Source organism: Ornithorhynchus anatinus, chromosome 4, assembly GCF_004115215.2.
Source record: "Ornithorhynchus anatinus isolate Pmale09 chromosome 4, mOrnAna1.pri.v4, whole genome shotgun sequence".
Lineage (NCBI taxonomy): Eukaryota > Metazoa > Chordata > Mammalia > Monotremata > Ornithorhynchidae > Ornithorhynchus > Ornithorhynchus anatinus.
In genome coordinates, this window is record NC_041731.1 from 9,454,303 (window position 1) to 9,473,779 (window position 19,477).

The 19,477-nt window shown below is 45.0% G+C and overlaps 1 protein-coding gene across 1 annotated transcript; it reads right to left on the reverse strand.

The window, feature by feature from the left end:
• Positions 1-493: 493 nt before the first annotated feature.
• On the reverse strand, positions 494-18,997 carry INHBA (inhibin subunit beta A). Its single transcript, XM_029063406.2, has 3 exons — positions 18,903-18,997; positions 15,849-16,341; positions 494-6,381 (listed from the first exon to the last, which is right to left on the reverse strand). Exons 2-3 carry the CDS (start codon positions 16,234-16,236, stop codon positions 5,480-5,482), a joined length of 1,290 nt encoding a protein of 429 aa, XP_028919239.1. The 5' UTR covers positions 16,237-16,341; positions 18,903-18,997; the 3' UTR covers positions 494-5,479.
• Positions 18,998-19,477: the final 480 nt, after the last annotated feature.

Below are 19,477 nucleotides of genomic sequence, written 5' to 3' on the forward strand. Positions count from 1 at the left end.
TCCCAAGCACTCTGCATATAGTAGCAGCTCGATTAATATGACTGATTGATTGATATGCAAAAGTCTAACGTACATTTGAAATGATTCTTCTGGGTCAACATCGTTTTGCCCCTGACTGCGTGCACACGTGCATAACCATAATTTATCTATATGAATGTCTGTCTCCCCCTCTAGATTGTAAGCTCATTGTGGGAAGGGAATGTGACTGTTACATTGTTATATTGTACTCTCCCAAGTGTTTAGTACAGTGTTCTACACACAGTAAATGCTCAATAAATGCAATTGATTGACTGACTGACTTCCCCAAAACCCATTTTATCGATGGTCATCCAGATCATCAGTGGGGGAAATTTCTCATTTTCAGGGGGGCAAGGACAGGGGTGGAAGCAGAATCCATCTGCTTTTCCCTCATCCACTGCCCTCATTCACTTCTCAGTCCCCAATCCCCCAATTTCCCATTTGGGAATACAGAGAAAGGGACAATCACACAATGCTCAGTGAAACTCCCTTTATTGATTTTACTTGTGTTGTTGCTCTTGTTGTTGAAGAAAGGGCAAAATAACAAAAAGACCAAGATAAAATCATAGTTGGCCCAAATTATGTTAGCACATCAAAACCCTCTCTCAGTGCAAAGACACATTCTCACCCCATGCTCCCATTTCTCTCTCTCTCTCCAGTTCTACCACTCACTCTCACTCAACCCCTCTCTTAAAGGCAAGTACAGTAGGATTTAAATGGTTACCCAGGCAAAGCGGCTGACCATAAGTGCGCTGAGTTACTCACGAGAAACCAATAAGAAAGATTGAAAATGAAAATAAAAATAAAAAATAAATCCCAAACAGGTCTTTTTATTTAACATAAGGCCAAGAAGCTATCGGACACTAATGAATACTGTCCACTAACTGTACAAAGTATAGATTGCATGCCTTCCAAATATCAAAATATTAGATGGAATGCCATGAAAATAAATAACTTCTACTATAAACAAATGAAAACATATCAAACTGTTATCTCTTTAAACATATTGTAAATAAAAAATTACCAGTCTTTCTACACAATAAATATTAAGAAACCATTGACATAGTTGAAATGCACTCATATAAATTAACAACTTTAATTACATTAGCCAAACGGACATTGGTTAAAGCACTGCATGTAGTAGGCGGGGGCGGGGGGAACATCGAACTAAGAAAACAACATCAACCACAGAACACAAAAATGATTAAAACAAAATAGGCTTCATAATATCTTGGCTTTCATAATTATACTTCTTTTTTTAAAAAAAGTCAACCCATTGTTAATGTAGTGTGTTCAAAGCATTTAAATCAGGGAGGAAAAAAAACATTGAGAATTAACACAGAAAAATGATTCACTGCATCTGACAAGGAATAAATAACATTATAGCCAAAAAATGTTGCTTGTTTCTGCATATGAAGATGTGAACTTCTAACCATTCATTTTCTTTGACCCACACAATAGCTTCTCGGGGATGCGAGGTTTAATTTAAAGAAATGCAACTTCCACCCCCGTCCCTTCTTTCTGCCCACATCTTCAAGTTTTCATTTAGCATGTAGGTTTTAGAGGTGACTAAGTTCCTCTAAATCAAAGAGAGGGAATTGGCAACCTTCTGCAAAAGGCCCACAGGGATCCATTTAAAGAGCGCTTGGTGATTTGAATCCCAAGGCAATGCAAATGACAAGGTATTTTTGTTCCTCAACGTCACAGTGTCACCATGTCACCTTTAGAACTCTGATCCCTTACTCCTCCTCCTGGAGGAGCGATTCTACTCGTTCTGACTTCAGTGAGAGCATGGGGTCTTTTACTAGAAAGGATAGATAGAAAGTCAGGTCCAAAATGAACCTGAGATCAGTCTTCCTCCTCTAAATACAGATAAGGTTAACTATAAAGGTCCCTATGTGGAGGAATGAATGCCTCGATGCCTTTGTTTCTTACAGGACGCGGGAAAAATAATTACAGATAACTATAATCAAGTCCGCAAAATTTGTATCTGTTATCCCTAACAGACATTTGAGGTCAAGAGCTCTTTCCAGGCCTCCAAGATTGATTTCATCTGGCTCCTGCAGATTAAAGGAAAGGAAAAAAAAAACCCCAAGGAGGGCGGGGAGGGAGAGAGAGTGGATAGGATTTGAGGGATCTGGTGAGCAGCACTGCTGAGAGACTGGGAGATACTGAGGTCAGATACTGACGATTCTCTACTGGTGGAACGGAGGCTCAGTTTTACACAATGGGCTGGTATTTAAAGTCGTTTCGGAGCCCCACTGCTACCTGAAAAGCATGGTTGTTCCTCAGGTTGCAGAACCTTCCACAACTAGTCAAATATGGTAGCAATTTATAGTGCTATTTTGAGGACATGCAGATTTAATTAAACTAAATTATAGTTTTTTTGTGCGGGAACCACAGTCAGTCTTGATTAACATCCCTTTTTTATTTTATCATATAGGTTTTCATTTCCCTCTGTTTTTAATAACTTTAACCACAAATCAAAACCCCCTGATGAGGCCTAAAGACTTGAGGGGGGAAAAATAAAGCCCCCCAAAACCTCCTAAAATTTAGAAATGGGGCATTCATGGATGAACTGAAAGAAAACTAGCCAGAGAAGGAGGAGCCTAGTTAGCAGCTGACTTTTAAACCTTCTGATTTCTCTAATCTATCTTTAATGAACTGTACCAATGTCTCTGTCTCCCCCTCCCCATCTCTTCCCTGCAGGCACATAGGAATGTTTTTTCATACTCATTTGATATGGTCCAGTATCAGTCCCAGTCACCACAAGCTGTGCAGTTGCAAAGCCCCTCAATCAAACGTTAAAAAACTTCGGGAAATTCATGGCCATGAAACCATTCATTCCCTTCCTAAACACCCTCCCCACCCTCTCACCCACCCACCCTATGTTTATGAAACTCTAGCCAACACGAATAAGTGTTCAAAACTACCGCCTAACCCTTCTCTTAGGTCTTCCATCCTTAGCTGAAGTGTTCTGGTTTGTTGATTTAGTTGACTTTTCAAGATGAAATGCTTCATCTTTGTAGTGTTTCGTCTCATAGGCATTTGATACCCCATTATTAAATCAAACAATAACCCTGTGACTGAATACAGGTCCGAAAGCCTCAATAACATACAGAATACTTTAGTGACAAATTGAATTTTTACCCAGTTGTTAGAAATTGTTCCAAATATTTTTTTTTGCAAACTGCAAACAAGTCTGTAAAATGAAGTATCTGTATAAAAAGCACATAAATGAGTAACCCATTAGCTGTACTATGCAAGCTAAATACTGTGGAATAAATTAGAAAACTTAGCTATAAGCAAGTACTTTGATATTTATAAAACAAAAGGTTTTTTCCATCTCTAACAATACATACAAACACACACACACACACACACACACATATAAAGAGTTTTGGCTGAAGATAAACTTAAGGGCTTTTGCCCTGCCCTCATTTCCCTTCTCTCATTCCAACCCAATTTCTTCTCTCCCGTCTTTACTCTCTAGATGCTTCACCAAGAGAAATGTTGCTTTAAGCATCCTTTAATAAGTTATAATACTCCGATTTAGTCCACATGATTCTCTGCTGAATTTAACCCGAGAATCAGGCTGTTCAATCTAGATGTTGACACCCCAAAGTAAATTATTTCTTCTTAGAATGAACAAATCCAATGCACTTCACCCTTCCCCACTGGAGAATCTCCCTTACACAGCGGGTCTTGGATTGAATATTGGTTCCAGGGAATTGAATTGAATGTTGATTGCAGATGTGGAGTGGGGCAATATTCTGCTTGGTGTTTGAATACCAAAATTCCCGTTTTCTGAATGACAGGAGATAACGGGGGGGGGGGGGGGTCACAAAAATAAATAGAAAAAAGAAGGCGGAACTAAGTTCCATGTGTCACATAAGAGGGCCTTTCTGAATAGTCACGTGAATTGGGAATTTTCGGTCATCCAAATTGATAAAAAATTTTAATTTGTCCTCACCCTAGTCCAAAGGGAAAAAAACCCCCAACCTCCTCTTAAAAACACTGTGTTTCGCACACAAACATTCATTATTTTCAGAACATTAAAAATGACAGCCTGAAGTGCTTAAAATATACGTACATCATACCAAATATGCATACATACCCTAACATGTGTAGGTATACATATGGGTATACATACATACATGCATATATCATTTTATGACTTTGCTTTCCAACAGTGTACAACTACTGTACATCCAGCAAACAATGTTCTCTGTTTTGTGGATGCGAAAGGAGTCAAGATCAAACTAGATAACAGGACTTTCAGCCTGAACCAAGGTCAATCTCACTGATCCTTTAATCCCAACCCTGACGTGTTAATGATGAATGATACCAACCACAAACAGACTGTTTAAAGGCTCACACAAATGTCTTTGGTGTATGTGTCTATTCTTTTTAAGGTACAAAATAATAATAATAATAATTATAATTATAATAATAAAAATAGCTATTTTGTGTGCTGTAGCAGTTCTTTCTTAGCTCACAATAAGTGCAGCTCTTACCCCCCCCACCCCCACCCACTCCTCAAAAATACTTGTTAAATAAGGATTAGACAGGTCAAACACCATCGTAGTGCAAATAGTAAACGATAAAAAAAATTTACAAAATATAGAAATGTTTGGATCCAGCAGCTGGGCAAACATGTTCCTTTCAAGTATCTCTCCTTGAAGCAAAAAAAAAAAAAAATTAATCAGGTTACTTCCATACAAAAAAGTCTTTCTTTTTGTTCTCTCTATCAGGTAAACAGTTTCAAACCCATTAGGTTGCATAGTTCTAAGATCATAAGCACCTTAACGAAATGTAACTTGGTATTTCTCTCGATAATTCATTCTTTTCATCCTTTTTTTTTTTTTTTTTTTGCAAAAGTAGTGCAGACAATGACGGTCGGTGTAAGCACCTGCACAATATTGTTCTTTCACCAGGACCCACACGTACGTGGTGTGTGGCGATATCTATGTGTGTATAGGCAGTGACACACCCATGGACATCATCACACAAACATACCCTGCGTCCTTGGCAAACTGGGAAAAAGTGCCTGTGAATGTACTGTTCAAACACATGGCTTTCGGCATGCTATTTTGGCCTGGACTTCCGAATCACTTGTAGGTGACACACGCTGGTTTCAGGGCATGATTGACAGACAGGGAACTGGGAGAGCAGAAGTCCCCGTTCTTTCACCCGAAGTTGCTTCTCAGCTAGAATAAGGGAGGAAGGGACGACCCTCCCCGTCCCCCGTCCCTCCCCTCCCCTTCCCCCCTCATCCTCCAGATTCTCCTCCAAGCCCCGGTTGGGTGAGGCGAGCACGTCTTCCTTCATCTGTCTCTAGTTGGTTTCGTTTCGTTTTGGTTGGATTGGTTCATTCGGAAAGGTCAAACCGGAGCAGGGACCCGTTGGTGTCCGTTGGCTTCTCTGCCTTTCCCTTCCCTCTGGTGCCCTCAGGGTGGCTCTACGAGCAGCCACACTCCTCCACGATCATATTCTGGATGTCCTTCTTGATGATATTTTGCCCGTCGTCGTAGTAGAGCATGGACATCGGCCTCAGCTTGGTGGGCACGCAGCAGGACTTGAGGTTGGCGAAGGGGCTGTGCCCCCGCAGGCGGTAGTGGTTGATGACAGTGGAGTGGAAGGACAGAGAGGAGCCAGAGGTGCCAGCTATGTGGCTGGGGCAGTCCCCCTCGCAGTAGTTGGCGTGGTAGCCCGTGGGAGCGATGATCCAGTCGTTCCAGCCGATGTCCTTGAAGCTGACGAAGAACTGCTTCTTGCAGCAGATGTTGACTTTGCCATCACACTCCAGCCCCCGCCGGCGTCGCCGGTGTGGGTGGTCCTCAGACTGGCGGGCCTGCAACATCAGGAAGGGTCGATGCGACTGCTCCTTCTCCTCCTCTCCTCCCCCGCCTCCCGTCGCTCCTTCTCCTGTTTCTTTCTTCTTGCCTTCTCCCTCCTCATCCTTCTTCTTCTTCTTCCCCAGAAGCACCAGGCTGGCCCCAGTCTCCTGGCACTGCTCACAGCCAATCCGCACATCCAAAGAGCTCCTGCCCTGGTCCAGGAGGCGTTGGATACAGCTGGAGACGGGGAAGATGTGCCAGGTGCTCTTACGGGCGTCCACTGCTTTTTCGGAGATCAGCGCCTCGCTCCTCTCGCCCTTTGGACCCGGCTCCTCCATCTCGTCCGTCCCGTCCAAGCCGCCTTTGGGCTGCTTCTGCTGCTGGTAGAGTCGGATGGTCACTTTGGTCCTGGTCCGGTTGGCCTTGGGGACTTTCAGGAAGAGCCACACTTCGGCACGCTCCACCACGGACAGGTCACTACCTTCCTTGGAAATCTCAAAGTGCAGTGTCTTTCTAGAAGTTCCTGCAGGGGGAGAGGCGACACAGAGAAGGGGAAAATGGGGTCAGTTGGGGTCATGCTTACTCACTGAGAGCGGGCTGGTTCAAGACAAGCACAACCTTTCTTCCCTCCTAGAATTCCCTCCTTGTTTCCTCAGCCTGTAAGAATCCAGCTCCTCTCCCAAGCTCAGAGGCACCGGGTCCATCCACCCTTCCTTACAAACATGCACGGGGGCAGGTTGGGAAAAGGCTGGACTGACCACGGCGCCTTCGAGGTCCCAGAGATAAAATCTCCCTCTTGGATTTTCCTCTAGACTGCGAGCTCGCTGTGGGCTACCAGTTCTGTCATACTGTAGTCTCCCAAGTTCTTAGTACAGTGTTCTGACCACAGTAAGCACTCAATAAATATGAACGATGGAATGATTCTCCATGGTAATCGCTTGAGTGCATTCATTCATCCAATCGTGTTTCTTGATCGCCTACTGCGTGCAGAGCACTGTACTAAGTACAATTCAGCCACAAAGAGAGACAGTCCCTGCCCGTAACGGGCTCACACCACGTTGGCAGGTATTTATTCTTAAGTTCAAAGAACGACCAAACAGATGACATTAACCGGGAACTCATAATGGCACAAGATGCAGTTGCATGAAAGTATATGTGCATTGGTGCTTGGGAAGCAGCGTGGCTCAGTGGAAAGAGCCTGGGCTTCGGAGTCAGAGGTCATGAGTTGGACGCCCGGCTCTGCCACTTGTCAGCTGTGTGACTGTGGGCAAGACACTTAACTTCTCTGTGCCTCAGTTACCTCATCTGTAAAATGGGGATTAACTGTGAACCTCACTTGGGACAACCTGATGACCCTGTATCTACCCCAGCGCTTAGAACAGTGCTCTGCACATAGTAAGCGCTGAACAAATACCAACCTTATTATCACCTGTCAAAGCCCAAGGATAATGTTAAAAAAAAAATCACTTGTCTAATGCTCCCATGTAAATGCTTCTGATCTGAATCCCAGTGTGGATCTCATCCTCTCCGAAGCGTTAGCTAACAGAAACCAAACTGTACTTATCACTCCTGGTATTGAGATGTTTACAGTACTATAAATTTTAGGCGTGGTTTCAAGTTTTCCGCAGCAGAGGCTGGCTCTTCTATACAACGCTCACTGAAGATTCTGTTCTTAATTTAACACATGCTGTACCCTGTGATTGTGGTGGTGGCAAATCCACGGAGAGCGGAGCTACGGCCAAAGAAGATTGCATATTTATGGGGAAGGTTCTCTGGCATCGCCGCGTAAACTTACTGGGACGACGATGATGATAATGATGATGGTGAGGGGGTGTTCCTTTGATACCGACCTCATATCCCTGGCAGGAGTTGAAATGCCTAAGAAAGACTGTTTTATGATTTGATCACTAGAGCGTGAAGCAGTGAGGGAAGAGAGGGAAGCAGTCATTTTTCAGGAAGCAAAGTAGGGGTTTTTTGTCGTTGTCGCTTTTACAACAATAGCGTGTGACCCTTTGCTAGGAACGCTCCGTTTTCTTTGGGAAAGCAGAGGAGAGCACTTGGGTAGCGGAGCTGATGGTTTGGGTTAAAATGCAGACAGAGTGAGCAGGCTCCACAAGGCCAGGGGGCAAGCTGCTGAATAATACTTCAGGATGGGGAACGTCAATTCTGCTCAAACCTGAACACTAATCAGCTACCTGCTGTTCTCTCTGCTGTGGCGGCTCAGCTCTGAAATCCTAAGCCGCCCAGAATGTCACTCTGAAGTCACAGAGACAGTAGCTGCTGAATTAGAGCAGCCAGAGGGCACAAGGTTTTGTTTTGTTTTTCCAGAAGGGAGAGGAGAGAGAGAGTGTGAAACCGTAGATTCCGAACGGTCACAGGGAGAGGAGAGCACACGTGGTTTCGGTTAACTCATTCCCACAGACTTCGCTGATACCTGTCTCCTAAGAAAGGGGGAGAAAGTTCTCAGGTACTGAGACATCACCTAGGCAAAGTTCTGCCCTGAAGGCATTTGTTATTTCCACAGATAAAATATAGAAAAAATAAAAAAGCAGCCGATGGAAGATGGAAGAAGATGACATCAGGGAGGGCACAAAAAGCAGTAGGGTTAACTGAGAGTCTGGTTAATTGACAGCAGGATTCAAAATCCTTCTGCATGGCTGGAACAGCTGCTTCTGTGGCACTGGCGAAACAGCCTATGACGGATTCCTCCTGCTTCAGGAGACCGTGAGCTCTCCGATGCATAATGCTCTCTCCTCCTTCACTGTGCAGCTGTACTTAGGAGCAAATCATTTAGAGCGTTACTGAGAGGAGGGCTGTACAAAGAGAGTACTCATTAGAGGGGGCTCAATCCTGTCAGGTGCTGTTATATTAGGAGCAGAGAGTAATCATAAAGTGATTTTAATCTTGCACTTCATTAATAATTAGCTGGGAGGAATTGTTGTTTGCTGGGGAAAGAGAGGGAGGGCATCACAGCTGATGTGTGTGGGTGTGTGGGCATGTGTGCATATATAAATGTGTATATATATATATATACATATATTTATTTATTTTTAAGCACGGATTGAAATATTGCATATCCCTGCATTTTCATTTGCTGGGTAAGTGTCTTTTTTCTCCCTCATATTTCTGACAGTTGAATTTTTCCCTGGTAGTTGAAATGGTTGTCATTGCTTTCCGCTTGTGTCCATTTCTGGAACCGCTCTTACGAACTGCATGATATTTTACCAGAAAAATAAATGATTGAGATGCATTTTTCTGCAAAATCTGTGGTCACCCAGACCGAGAGGAAAGGGGCATGAAAAAATTCAAAGGTTTCTCACTCTGAGTGAATCTGCGAGGACCTTTCAGTTTTATTTTATCACCAATGGGTGCAAAAAACTGGAAAACAAAAATCATTAGGTTCTTCTCCAGCAGGTAGAGGAGGAGGAGGCGAGTGGCAGGAGAATGGATGGATTTGATCTTGATCGTACTGAATGTGCCTAAAAGCTACTCAAACAGGTTTTAAGCTTTTCAGGAATCCAGAAAGATCCAGAAGTAATCTCTATTTTGTATTCCTGGCAAATGTACCCAGAACCAAAATCACAGAAACTTCACAGTGGAATCAGCAAGGGACCTCTCTCTGCAGGGGCATTCTGAGATGAGTTCTGGCCTAATCACGCATTTCTAGGTCCAGATCTCCAGCCTAACCTTTTCTTCCCTGGATGTGGGTCTGCGTTAGCAGGTACAGCTCTGCCCAGCCTCTCACAGGACAGCTTGCCTTAACAGAGTTTTCAACTCTCACCTTGATTCTCCTTCCCCTCCCTCCCTACTCCTTTCCTCCCTCTCTCCCCACTACCCACTCCCTCTGCCTCTCCTCCTCTCTCTCTCCCCCGTCTCTCCCTCCATCTCCCCGCCCTTTCCTCTCCCTCCTTCCTCGCCCTTCCCTCTCCCTCCTTCCTCTCCCTTCCCTCTCTCCTCTCCCCCCCCCTTCTCCCCCCCCCCCCCCACTTCCTCCTTCCCTGCTACTGCCTGCACTCACTGTCCTCCTTGTTCTAGCTTTCCCTTCTGGGGCTGATTAACGAGGTATGCCTCCCAACAGAGGCTCTCCCCATTTCTAATCATCCTGTACTGCCTGACTAATTCTTTGGGGAAAGCCCACGCGAGCGTGTGGGAGATATTCTGAGCGCTCCAGTGTCCATGGGCATCACCCCTGGACTGGATTGTATTCTGTGGCTGAAGGTATCTAAGAAGGAAGAAATGGCCCGAGAGAAGGTGGGGAGGGAAACAGGAGACCGGAGATCGGGACATCTGTTCTTTGAAGTAAATACCTTTGTAATCAACTCTATGGGAAATGGCTTTAGAAATAGTTCCTGTGGCACACCCGGATCGGTATTAGAGGCTCAGGTCTTTTGCTTCCAGAGCAAGTGTCTTTCATTTCCGACTCATGCCAGGGAGGCGACGTGGGGTGCAAAGGGTTAAACGAGCCACAGCTCTCCTTTCTCCAAATCTGCACTCAAATGCAAATCATTACGAACCAAGAAGCCTGTGCATCTATAGTTATTGGATGACAAAGATCTTTGCAGGCTCACACCACGTAGATTTGAAAAAACCCCCATCAAACTAGATTAAAACTCGTTATGCCACTTGTTGGGGTCCTATTTGAGGTAATGTGGCCTGCCTTTCACACTGGTAGCAATTATGCATCCCGTGTTATTGTGGAACTTTCTGTTTATATAGAGCATTAAACGTGCCATGGAAAAAAGGACTTCACTGTAAGAGGGCTCTGTTACTTTAAATTTCCATTCTTCATTGCCATTTCACTGTGAACGGTTATATTTTAGCCAACAATACTGGCCTTCAAAGCCATCATTTACAGAACTGTACTGATGTTTTTGCAGGGCTAACTTTGCCTTCTGACTGTATTTTTCAAGGGTTTCTGTGCCAGTGAGAAACAAACTAGGCCTCGCAGTTTTTACCCTCTTAACCTCAACAAGGGGTCACATCTATAGACGGGCAGCAAGTGTGTACTCAAAGCATCTTGATTTGCCACCAAATCAACATCTCTGCCCTTGCTTTCTTCCAGAGAATGAACTGTTGCCATTGAAAATGTAACGCTCCAGCGGTGGCCACTTGAAAAAGAGCCCTGCTTCATCTTAATGGGAAGGCATCGATTGCACATTTTATGCTTTTATAATCAAAGCGTGGCTTAGTGGAAGGATCCTGGGCTCGGGAGTCAGAGGTCGTGGGTTCTAATCCTGACTCCGCCACTTATCGGCTGTGTGACTTTGGGCGAGTCACTTAATTTCTCTTTGCCCCAGTGACCTCATCTGTAAAATGGGGATTAAGACCGTGAGGCCCACGTGGGCCAACCTGAGTACCTTGCATCTATATCTACCCCAGCATTTAGAACAGTGGTTGGCACACAGTAAGCGCTTAACACATACCATTATTATCATTATCGTTATTATTATTATTATTAAAAGGGGCGAGAGTTCAGAGTCCCCATTACAGCCACAGGATTTACAGAGTTCAGAGAACTTTAGGACAGGTACTTGCAATCCGAAGCAGCCCCAGCCACTCCCCCTCAAACAGGCACGCTCCTCCCTCAGACTGCTTGTCTCTCCCTTCCTCTCCCAAAGATGCTGCCTGCTCCTCACGCCCAGTCTGGGGACACAGACCCATCCCTCAGAAGCTGAACACAGTGTTCTCACAGGGTGCCAAATTGCCCTTTCCTCCCCATTTGACATCTCTCCGTCACCGGCCATACTTGGGAAAAGTTAATGCATTATCCTGAGTACAAAAGGAAAGGGCTCGGAGGATGTTTAAGAGAAAGCCACTGTGGGTGACTGGAACCCATCAGTTGTGATGATGATTCACAGTCACATTTCTCTCCACGGGCTCGGCTTTGTTTTTAAATATATTGCCCCTCTGCTATCAATCTTTAGTATTCTGATTCACTTTCTTTTGGGCTTTTTTTCCCCTTAACTTCATTAAAGGCCGCCGGACCCTTCTGCCTAGAGGCATTCTAACTTTTCGGCTGCAGGGGAAGAAAGAAGAGAGCCCAGATAACCGAGGAGATCTCAGGGACCTGTGACAATAGACTAGCGATCCAATTAGGTGAAAAAGCAACTTGCAGACAAGTTGAAAAATCCTTTTGGAGCACGCCCTCTCGTGGCCAATCATTTCCCTTTATTTAGCCGAGGAAGAAATGCGCTCCAGCAACGTCCTTCGGTTAGGGACAATTGGCGAATAAGTTCAGGGAGACAAAAATGAAATGGAAGGCTGACGTCTTGGCTTCTCGGCGTGAGGGAACAAGAAGCCAAACTGGCCTTTAATCTTAATGAAATTTCCCCATTCGTCTTCCCTTCGATGGTACTGTCCGTCAAGTCGTCAAGAAGCATCTCCTTCGGAGGAGTAGGATTTCAGAAGACATTTCAATATCCCTTGCCCTCCTTAACCATTCCCGGGAGCAGAATTTTTGAGTTTTGAAATTGTGACTTCCCATCTCTTCTCTCCTCCCTCTTTCGGCCCCGGGAGCCGTTAGCGACCTACCGAATTGCCGGCTTTAGTGGCTGGCATCATCATATGCTTTGGGCAGAATCCCAGGAGTTAACAGTTCACAGGCTAATAAGCTATCTTTCTAACGAAAACTAGAAAGGAACTCTTCGACCCAGAGAGTCTATCGCCGCTGCCGGTCACCGTTGGGCTGAACTGTTGGATCGCCTCTGCCTCTCGACCGACACCGGAATGGCTGCTCGGCACCTTGAGTAATCCTCCTCACTTTCGGCAGAAGCGTCCTGGGGCCGGAGGTCATCTTTAAGTTCATAGTCTTAGAATCATGTGGCAGGAGAAAACCCCCTTTTTATCAGCTGGAATGCCAGTGGACTCTCGGATGATTTCGTGTGGCCGGTACTCCCTGAATCATAGCGATAAGAACCGCTGTACCTTTTGACCCCTCGACCAATCATTGGTATTGATACTTACTGTGTGCAGAGCACTGCACTGAGCACTTGGGAGGGTCCCCGACAACAGAGTTAAGCTGATAAGTACGAGTAAGGCTGTGTAAATGGACATTTGCGCAGGCAGTGCCGGGCTCTGGGCCTCTGTAGTAATTTTCTAATCCATAAGGGACCCAGAGAGGTGTGAAATTTAAAATAGGTGTGGTACCTTCTGGGGGGTTGGGTATGCATTTCATCTGACAGGTGGATAGAGCTGTCTCTCGTGTTTATTGCCCAGGGAACCTTTGAGACTGAAAAGAGGGATAACGTTTTTCTAGCCTTTTTCTCTGGGAACCCCCAAAAGCGGGAGACTTCGCGAGACAACGTGATTCCCAAAGGAGCATGCAGCTGAACCAATATTCCCGGTTGTATTCTGGCATCCCCCAGCGCCTCCTATCCTGACACGGTTGCGGTTCACTGATCTCCTCCTCAGGTGATGACGGCCGTGAGGATCTCTTGGGACGATAGTTAAATCATCACCCCAAATGTGAGAGTACTGCATTCCTCCCACCTCCCAGACCCTTTGGGGATTACACACCCATAGTGCATATGGATATTAAATTAACATTATTTGAGGTTGACGACTGAAATTTCTTTACCGGATGAGTGAGCATTGACATTGGCAGTAGGTCTGGGTTAAAGGTATAGCAACTCACCGGCAGCCAAATCTGTGTCCCCCTTTGGCCCCACAAAAGGGCAAGAATTTTCCATTACAAGAGAAACACTAATCAATGTGTGATTCATTTAACTCCTTAAATAAACTGGCTCCGTTTCCTTCAAAATAAATGCCTAGCAGGTATTAAAGGAAAGGCCTGAAATGACTCAGAGAGGACTGAGAAAAGGCTTGGCCTGGAAATGAGGCATATCAGTTCAAGAGAAATGCCAAAAAACTTAAATCTCAATTAGAGTAAACTCTCCAGGGACCAAATGCCTGAGGCACCTGGGAGTCAGAAGGTCACGGGTTCTAATCCCTACTCCGCCACTTGTCTGCTGTGTGACCATGGGCGAGTCTCTGCGCCTCAGTTCCCTCATCTACAAAATGGGGATGGAGACTGAGCCCCAAGTGGGACAGGGACCCTGTCCAATCCGGTTTGCTTGTATCCACCCCAGCGCTTAATACAGTGCCTGGCACAGAGTGAGCGCTTAACAAATACCACGATTATTATTATTATTATTATTAGGGCACAGCCCCAGATTTTCAGAGCACGGGGGATAGAAAGGGTACCCCATTAGCCCGTGATTCAGGATTCAAGGGCTGCTGGTTGGATTACAGGCTAGGAGGTGGGTGATGGCACAGGCGCTGTCGGTCACGGGACAGCATTAAAGCAACGCAATGGCAAAGCGATGCAATGACAGAGTGTCATTTCTGGCGATAAGTGCAAAAAACCACACAGCGAATCGGAGAGACGGCGGGCACTTGTGGACCCGGGCTTGAATGCGAGGAGCGGAGCCCGAGGTTCTTGCCACGTTTGGATCCGGTCTCCTCCCCGGTGAAAGGAACCGGGAACGGGTGGCCATCTGCAGAATCCCCGGACGGTCCTGACTCCACAAGCCACAGATGCCTTTGCTCGGAGAGAGATTTAACTGACCTGGGGACATCTCCCCAGCTCTGGACCCAGAGTAAGGCCGAACGAGAAGAGATCCCCCTGCTTTAGGGAGCCTGCCGGGCAAGGACGCCGAGCCCAGAGACAGCTCTCAATCGAGGGAGGTGAACAGCCTACAGGGACGGTTCTCCAAAAAGCATGCCCCTTCCTTGCTTAACAGAACATCTGAGTCAACAGGTTTTCAGGACTGGAAACTCTGAGTGTTGTCTTGATTGTTTATACTGCTGCAGCAAACTTTTAAACAAAAATGCCTGGAGTCCCAGCACACACTTTGCCTGCCATATGCTCTACCAAACAAAACAACGACATTCTTCTCCAACGGTTTTGGCAATGGGTAAAATACATTTGCCTGGCAATGTCATGGGAAAAAGGCATTTACCTGGCAATATCATAAAAGAGCGATGAAATTCACAACCGTCTCCCGGTAGCAACGGGCATATGCAGTTACGTCACTAACCCAGCTGAACATTCGGGATTTTGCCATTTGAAAAATAATTTTGACAGGTATTTTCTACTCTGCAGTCAGTTATGGTTCTGGGCAAGCAGTCCTCACAATCTATTTACTGAACTTTTTACTCTTAAGGACTGAGGGAGAGTACAGAATAGTATCTAAACACACTTTGTCAAGGTTGCATTCTTTGGCAGAAGGCTTTAGTAACTTTACAGAGAACATTACCCACCCCCCCCTCCCCGAGCCCCCCCTCTGGTTCAGAGTGCAAAAGTCAGTATGAGAAATGTGACTGTCAGTCCTGTGTTAGGTGACATCCAGTGTTGTACTTTATTGCCTAGGATGGAACTTAAAAAAAACCCACCAAAAAAACCAAAAACCTAACAAAAAAGAACCTCCCGTAGGCAAAGATGGATGTACCATAAATGTATTCTGCTTGGCTGATACAGCCCTGTTCTGACTTTGAAAAGGAAGTTTTGTCTTAAAACAGTCATTTTTTCCCTTCTCATTCCTATCCCCCTCATTTGCCAAAACACTTTGGAAGGGGGTGGGGGTAGGGGTGGGGGCGGGGAAGGTTTAAAGCCCCCTCCCCTTCTCCAGCACTCCCAAGTTATGCTACTTTAATCCAACTGCTCAGATCTGGTTCCATGGGCACAGCTTGGGAACCCCCTCACAGTCTGACTTTCAGCTTAAGATTGGCCAAAGAGCTTCCTCCCTGCTTGGCTGTGTGAGTTTAGCAAGTGTAAGCGGGGAATCTGTAGCCAAGGCTAAACTAAGCAGAATCAAATTCCTGCTAACTCCTCTCCCTTCTCCTCCACCCCCACCCCCACCTTTCTCTCTGCTCCCCTCACCTCAGAAGGTTTGAGAAAAGAGGGCTGCAGGGGAGAAAAAAAAAAGTTAATTGTAACTCTTCCAGTGAAAGGTATTTCACCCTGCTGGGTTTTTTTTTTCTAGCACCAACCTGATTCTGCAAATGTGATGATCTCTGAAGTTTGCTCCATGAGTTCATTCATTTCTGCTCTTCTTCCAATGTCATCCTCTATTTCCACATATCCATCCTCGCCCACTTTTCCCACATGCAGCTTTTTGATAGCATTTAAGAGCGCTGCCTTGGGCACCGGCTGGGTGACGTCGGGTCTCTTCTTCAAGTGCAACATGTTCAATATGTGTTTCTTCACTGCTTCCACCATCTCGGGCTGTGAGCTGGGCACATCCTTTGGGAGCGTGGCGAGGGCACACGATGGGCAGTCAGTGACTGAACTGTGCCCCTCCGATCCTGGCGTTGGGGAACTCCTTACTATAATCCAGCAAAGCGCCAACAAAAATCCTCTCAGTAAAAGCAAGGGCATCCTGGCAGCAAAAGTTGTTGTGATTCCCTTTTTAAAAGGCCCTGCTTTTCCTCCCCCCTCACGTACAGTTTTGTTTTTTTTTTTTCCTTCTCTTCAGCAAATTCTCTGGAACAAGAACAAAAAGTTTTCTGTGAAGTTTTGTTCGCAGGTTTCCCTCTCTGAATGCAGTAAGTGCTGTAGGTTTGTGGCTGTCAGGGAGGAGAGTCCTGACTCTGTCTCAGTGAAGGAGAGAGGGAGAGAGAGGGAGAGAGACAGAGAGAGGGAGAGAGACAGAGAGAGAGGGAGAGAAAGGAAGAGAGAAGGAGAGAAAGAGAGAGGGAGAGAGGGAGAGAGAGAGAGAGAGGACGGATTGGCCTGAAGTGAGTGAGTGAATGAGAGAGGGAGGGAGTTTTGTCTGTGAGTAAAGGCTATGATTAGGGAGGGGGAGGGACAGCCCATATTCTGACAGGCTGCTTTCCTTATGCTCACTGCTCCCTAACGCACACCTCTCTTCAAATATCACCATCCTCATGTTTTCTACTCCCTCTCCTTAAAAAAAAATCCAGATTTCTTTTCTTCTGACTTTGCTCTTTCTTTTTCTTTCTCTGCTCAATCATCCTGCTGCCTCTTCCCCCTCCTCTCAGTTCCAAAAAGAGTTTCAAAAGCAGTGCCAACTTTGATGGAAAAGAGCATGCACACACGCTCGCACACGCACTCACACACACGTACACATCCCTTCTCCCCCCCCTTCCCCCTCCCTCCCCCCCCCCCCCCGCCAAGGCTTTTAATCGCCACCTTGTTCTTAAGGTGAGGGGGTTGAGGGCAAAAGGAGGTGGAAGTCATTGTTGTGGGGGAAGGGAGGGCAGCAGGGGAGGGGGAGGGAGGGAGCAACACATTGCTTTGGCCAGTAAATCGTTCTGGCCTGAATGACACGGAGAAGAGATGTGACTCTTTCCCATTCATTCACATTTAAACGTTCGGGGTTATCAACACTGGCAAGGGATCTAAGGGGAACGAAACGGCACTTTTGTTTGAGGTCAGAGAATTCACTTCACATTTCCCAACCACAAAATGCAGTGGGGTATTGAAGAACCCCAAACAGTAGACAGTCCTGTACAAGTCTGTGGCACATTAAGACCTTTCCCCCTCCTTTCCAGCCTCCCCCTTCCTCTTTCTCCTCCCCTACAGAACACTCTCACACACACATACACACACACACACACACACACAGAACTCACCGCCTACTGCTTAACTCTGAAGACACAGATACAATGTGAAACCGGGTTTGTCCTTTCCCACATTATTTTATACCAATAATATGCTACCGTGCCCAAATAAGTAACCCTGGGAGAAAAGAATCTCTAATACCTAATCCCAAATGACTTTTCTCTTTCATATGACATCTCTCCAAGTTGCCCACCAGTTCTTTAGGAGGGGGATTCTCCAGTTATGTGTTTCTTTTTATCCAGATGAACTGCAGAGATCAAATCATCCCTTATGGCTTAATAGTCTTCAGAGAAGAAAATATGAAATATAAAAGCACCGTCTCACTGAGTATTTAATTCCCACCAAGTTCTCCAGACTCTGGCTTTATTGTCTTGGTTTTGCAGTGGTGTCTTTAAGATGTCTATCTGTTAAGGCATGCCCTCTCCCCACTGCCTCCTCCACCCCCCTACCCGCCCCCCAACCCCCGTCTTCCTGCCACACACAAGTTTTCCTGGCTCTTTAGGTAGCCCGAGCTTACACCTAACGCCTACTGGGTGCCATTCATTCTTAGCTCTACATCATATTTTTGGTGGAAAAATAATTCTGAAACCTAAGCATTAGGAAGTCTCCGTTTTAAGAGAGTTACTACATCAGTTCAGAGGGTAAAAGGAGGGAGAGCATTGGGAAAATAAGTGAAAATTCAAGTGCTAAATGAACAATCTACAACAGTTTTATGAATTTTATATACTGGCTACCCTTTCCAAAACAACTCTTTATAAGGCGTTCACTGTTATAAGGCACCTAAAATGCACTGTGTTCTGAGCTTTACTAACCTCAATTATACTCTATTACTGGTAAGGGTCTATCAGCCTTTACTTTATAAACCTTTTTTTTTTTTTAGAAGGCATGGGGCACAAGAAGGAGACTTACACCTACACCTTTAAAATAAATATATCTTTGTAACACAATCCCTTAATAAAATGCACCTAAACATTTGTCGTGTTCCCCCCCCCCAAAAAAAAAACCAAGCCCCCAAGCATACTGTACTTCATTTAAGCTTTTTACCTTGGGGCTGAAATAGGAATAAAAGTTTAAATGCCTTCCAAGACAACTTGAGACTAGGCAATTTATAGTTAAAGTCCTAATATTAACAGTTAGAGAAGTGCAGTTTATCAATATTTGGACTCTCTCTGTATGTTTATTTCCTGAATTTACTGTTTGTGAATGTAAATCTTAAAATAGCATTCCATTAAACATATGTATTTGTGTATATACTCTGAGTGTGTTGTATAAACACACACATTGTATTTACATGCTCGTGGTTAATATCGAAATTAGTATTAGCCTGATGGGCTTAAAAGCCGTTAATCAACACTCACATCGAATCACCAATAAGCTAGAAAATGCTAGGTAGACATTCAGTAGCTGATCATGAATGTGCAAATGATATAATCTCTCAAGTAAAAGTTGAAAAATGTTACCTTTCTGCTCCTCTCTCTCTCACCAGCAGAGTGCTGGATTGTGTGGCAAGAGCTGCTCAAGTTCCTCTTCTTAGTATTCATAATGTGAAGTTTTATACTGTACTACTTATTTGTACACTCACACATTACTCCCTCAAATTGAAGAGGGCTGGAGCTTTGTTTGGGATTGGTTGGAATCATCATTACATCAGCAAATGACTGGTTTTTCCAGAGTGAGACATAATTCTCATAATTCATTATCTAATGGAAAGCCCTATTTGTTTAACATGACAGAAAGCACTGGGTGATACACAAAACCACTGATTCTTCTGCCTACCATTTAGAAAAATAAAGAGTTGAACTATACCAGAGGAGCCAGCTCAACTTTTTTATTATTATGCTTTAAACACATATGTACAGTCATCTTCAGATTTCAGTTTAACTTCTTCAAGTAAAACATCTGTTACTTCATTAATTAATTTGCCTCTATTTACATAGTAGTTTATCGGGTCCCGCTGTGAAGAGGATTCCAAACATTCTTTACACAGATTCTAATTTCAGAAAGAAAACTCAAGAAAATATTTCATTCAGAGTGA

What these genes read in the sequence shown, in the direction of transcription:
- INHBA (XM_029063406.2), bottom strand. Translation starts at nt 16,236, where the DNA reads ATGCCCTTGCTTTTACTGAGAGGATTTTTGTTGGCGCTTTGCTGGATT. An exon ending in CATCACATTTGCAGAATCAG is followed by an intron (nt 6,382 to 15,848) that starts GTTGGTGCTAGA and finishes CTCCCCCTGCAG; the next exon opens with GAACTTCTAGAAAGACACTG.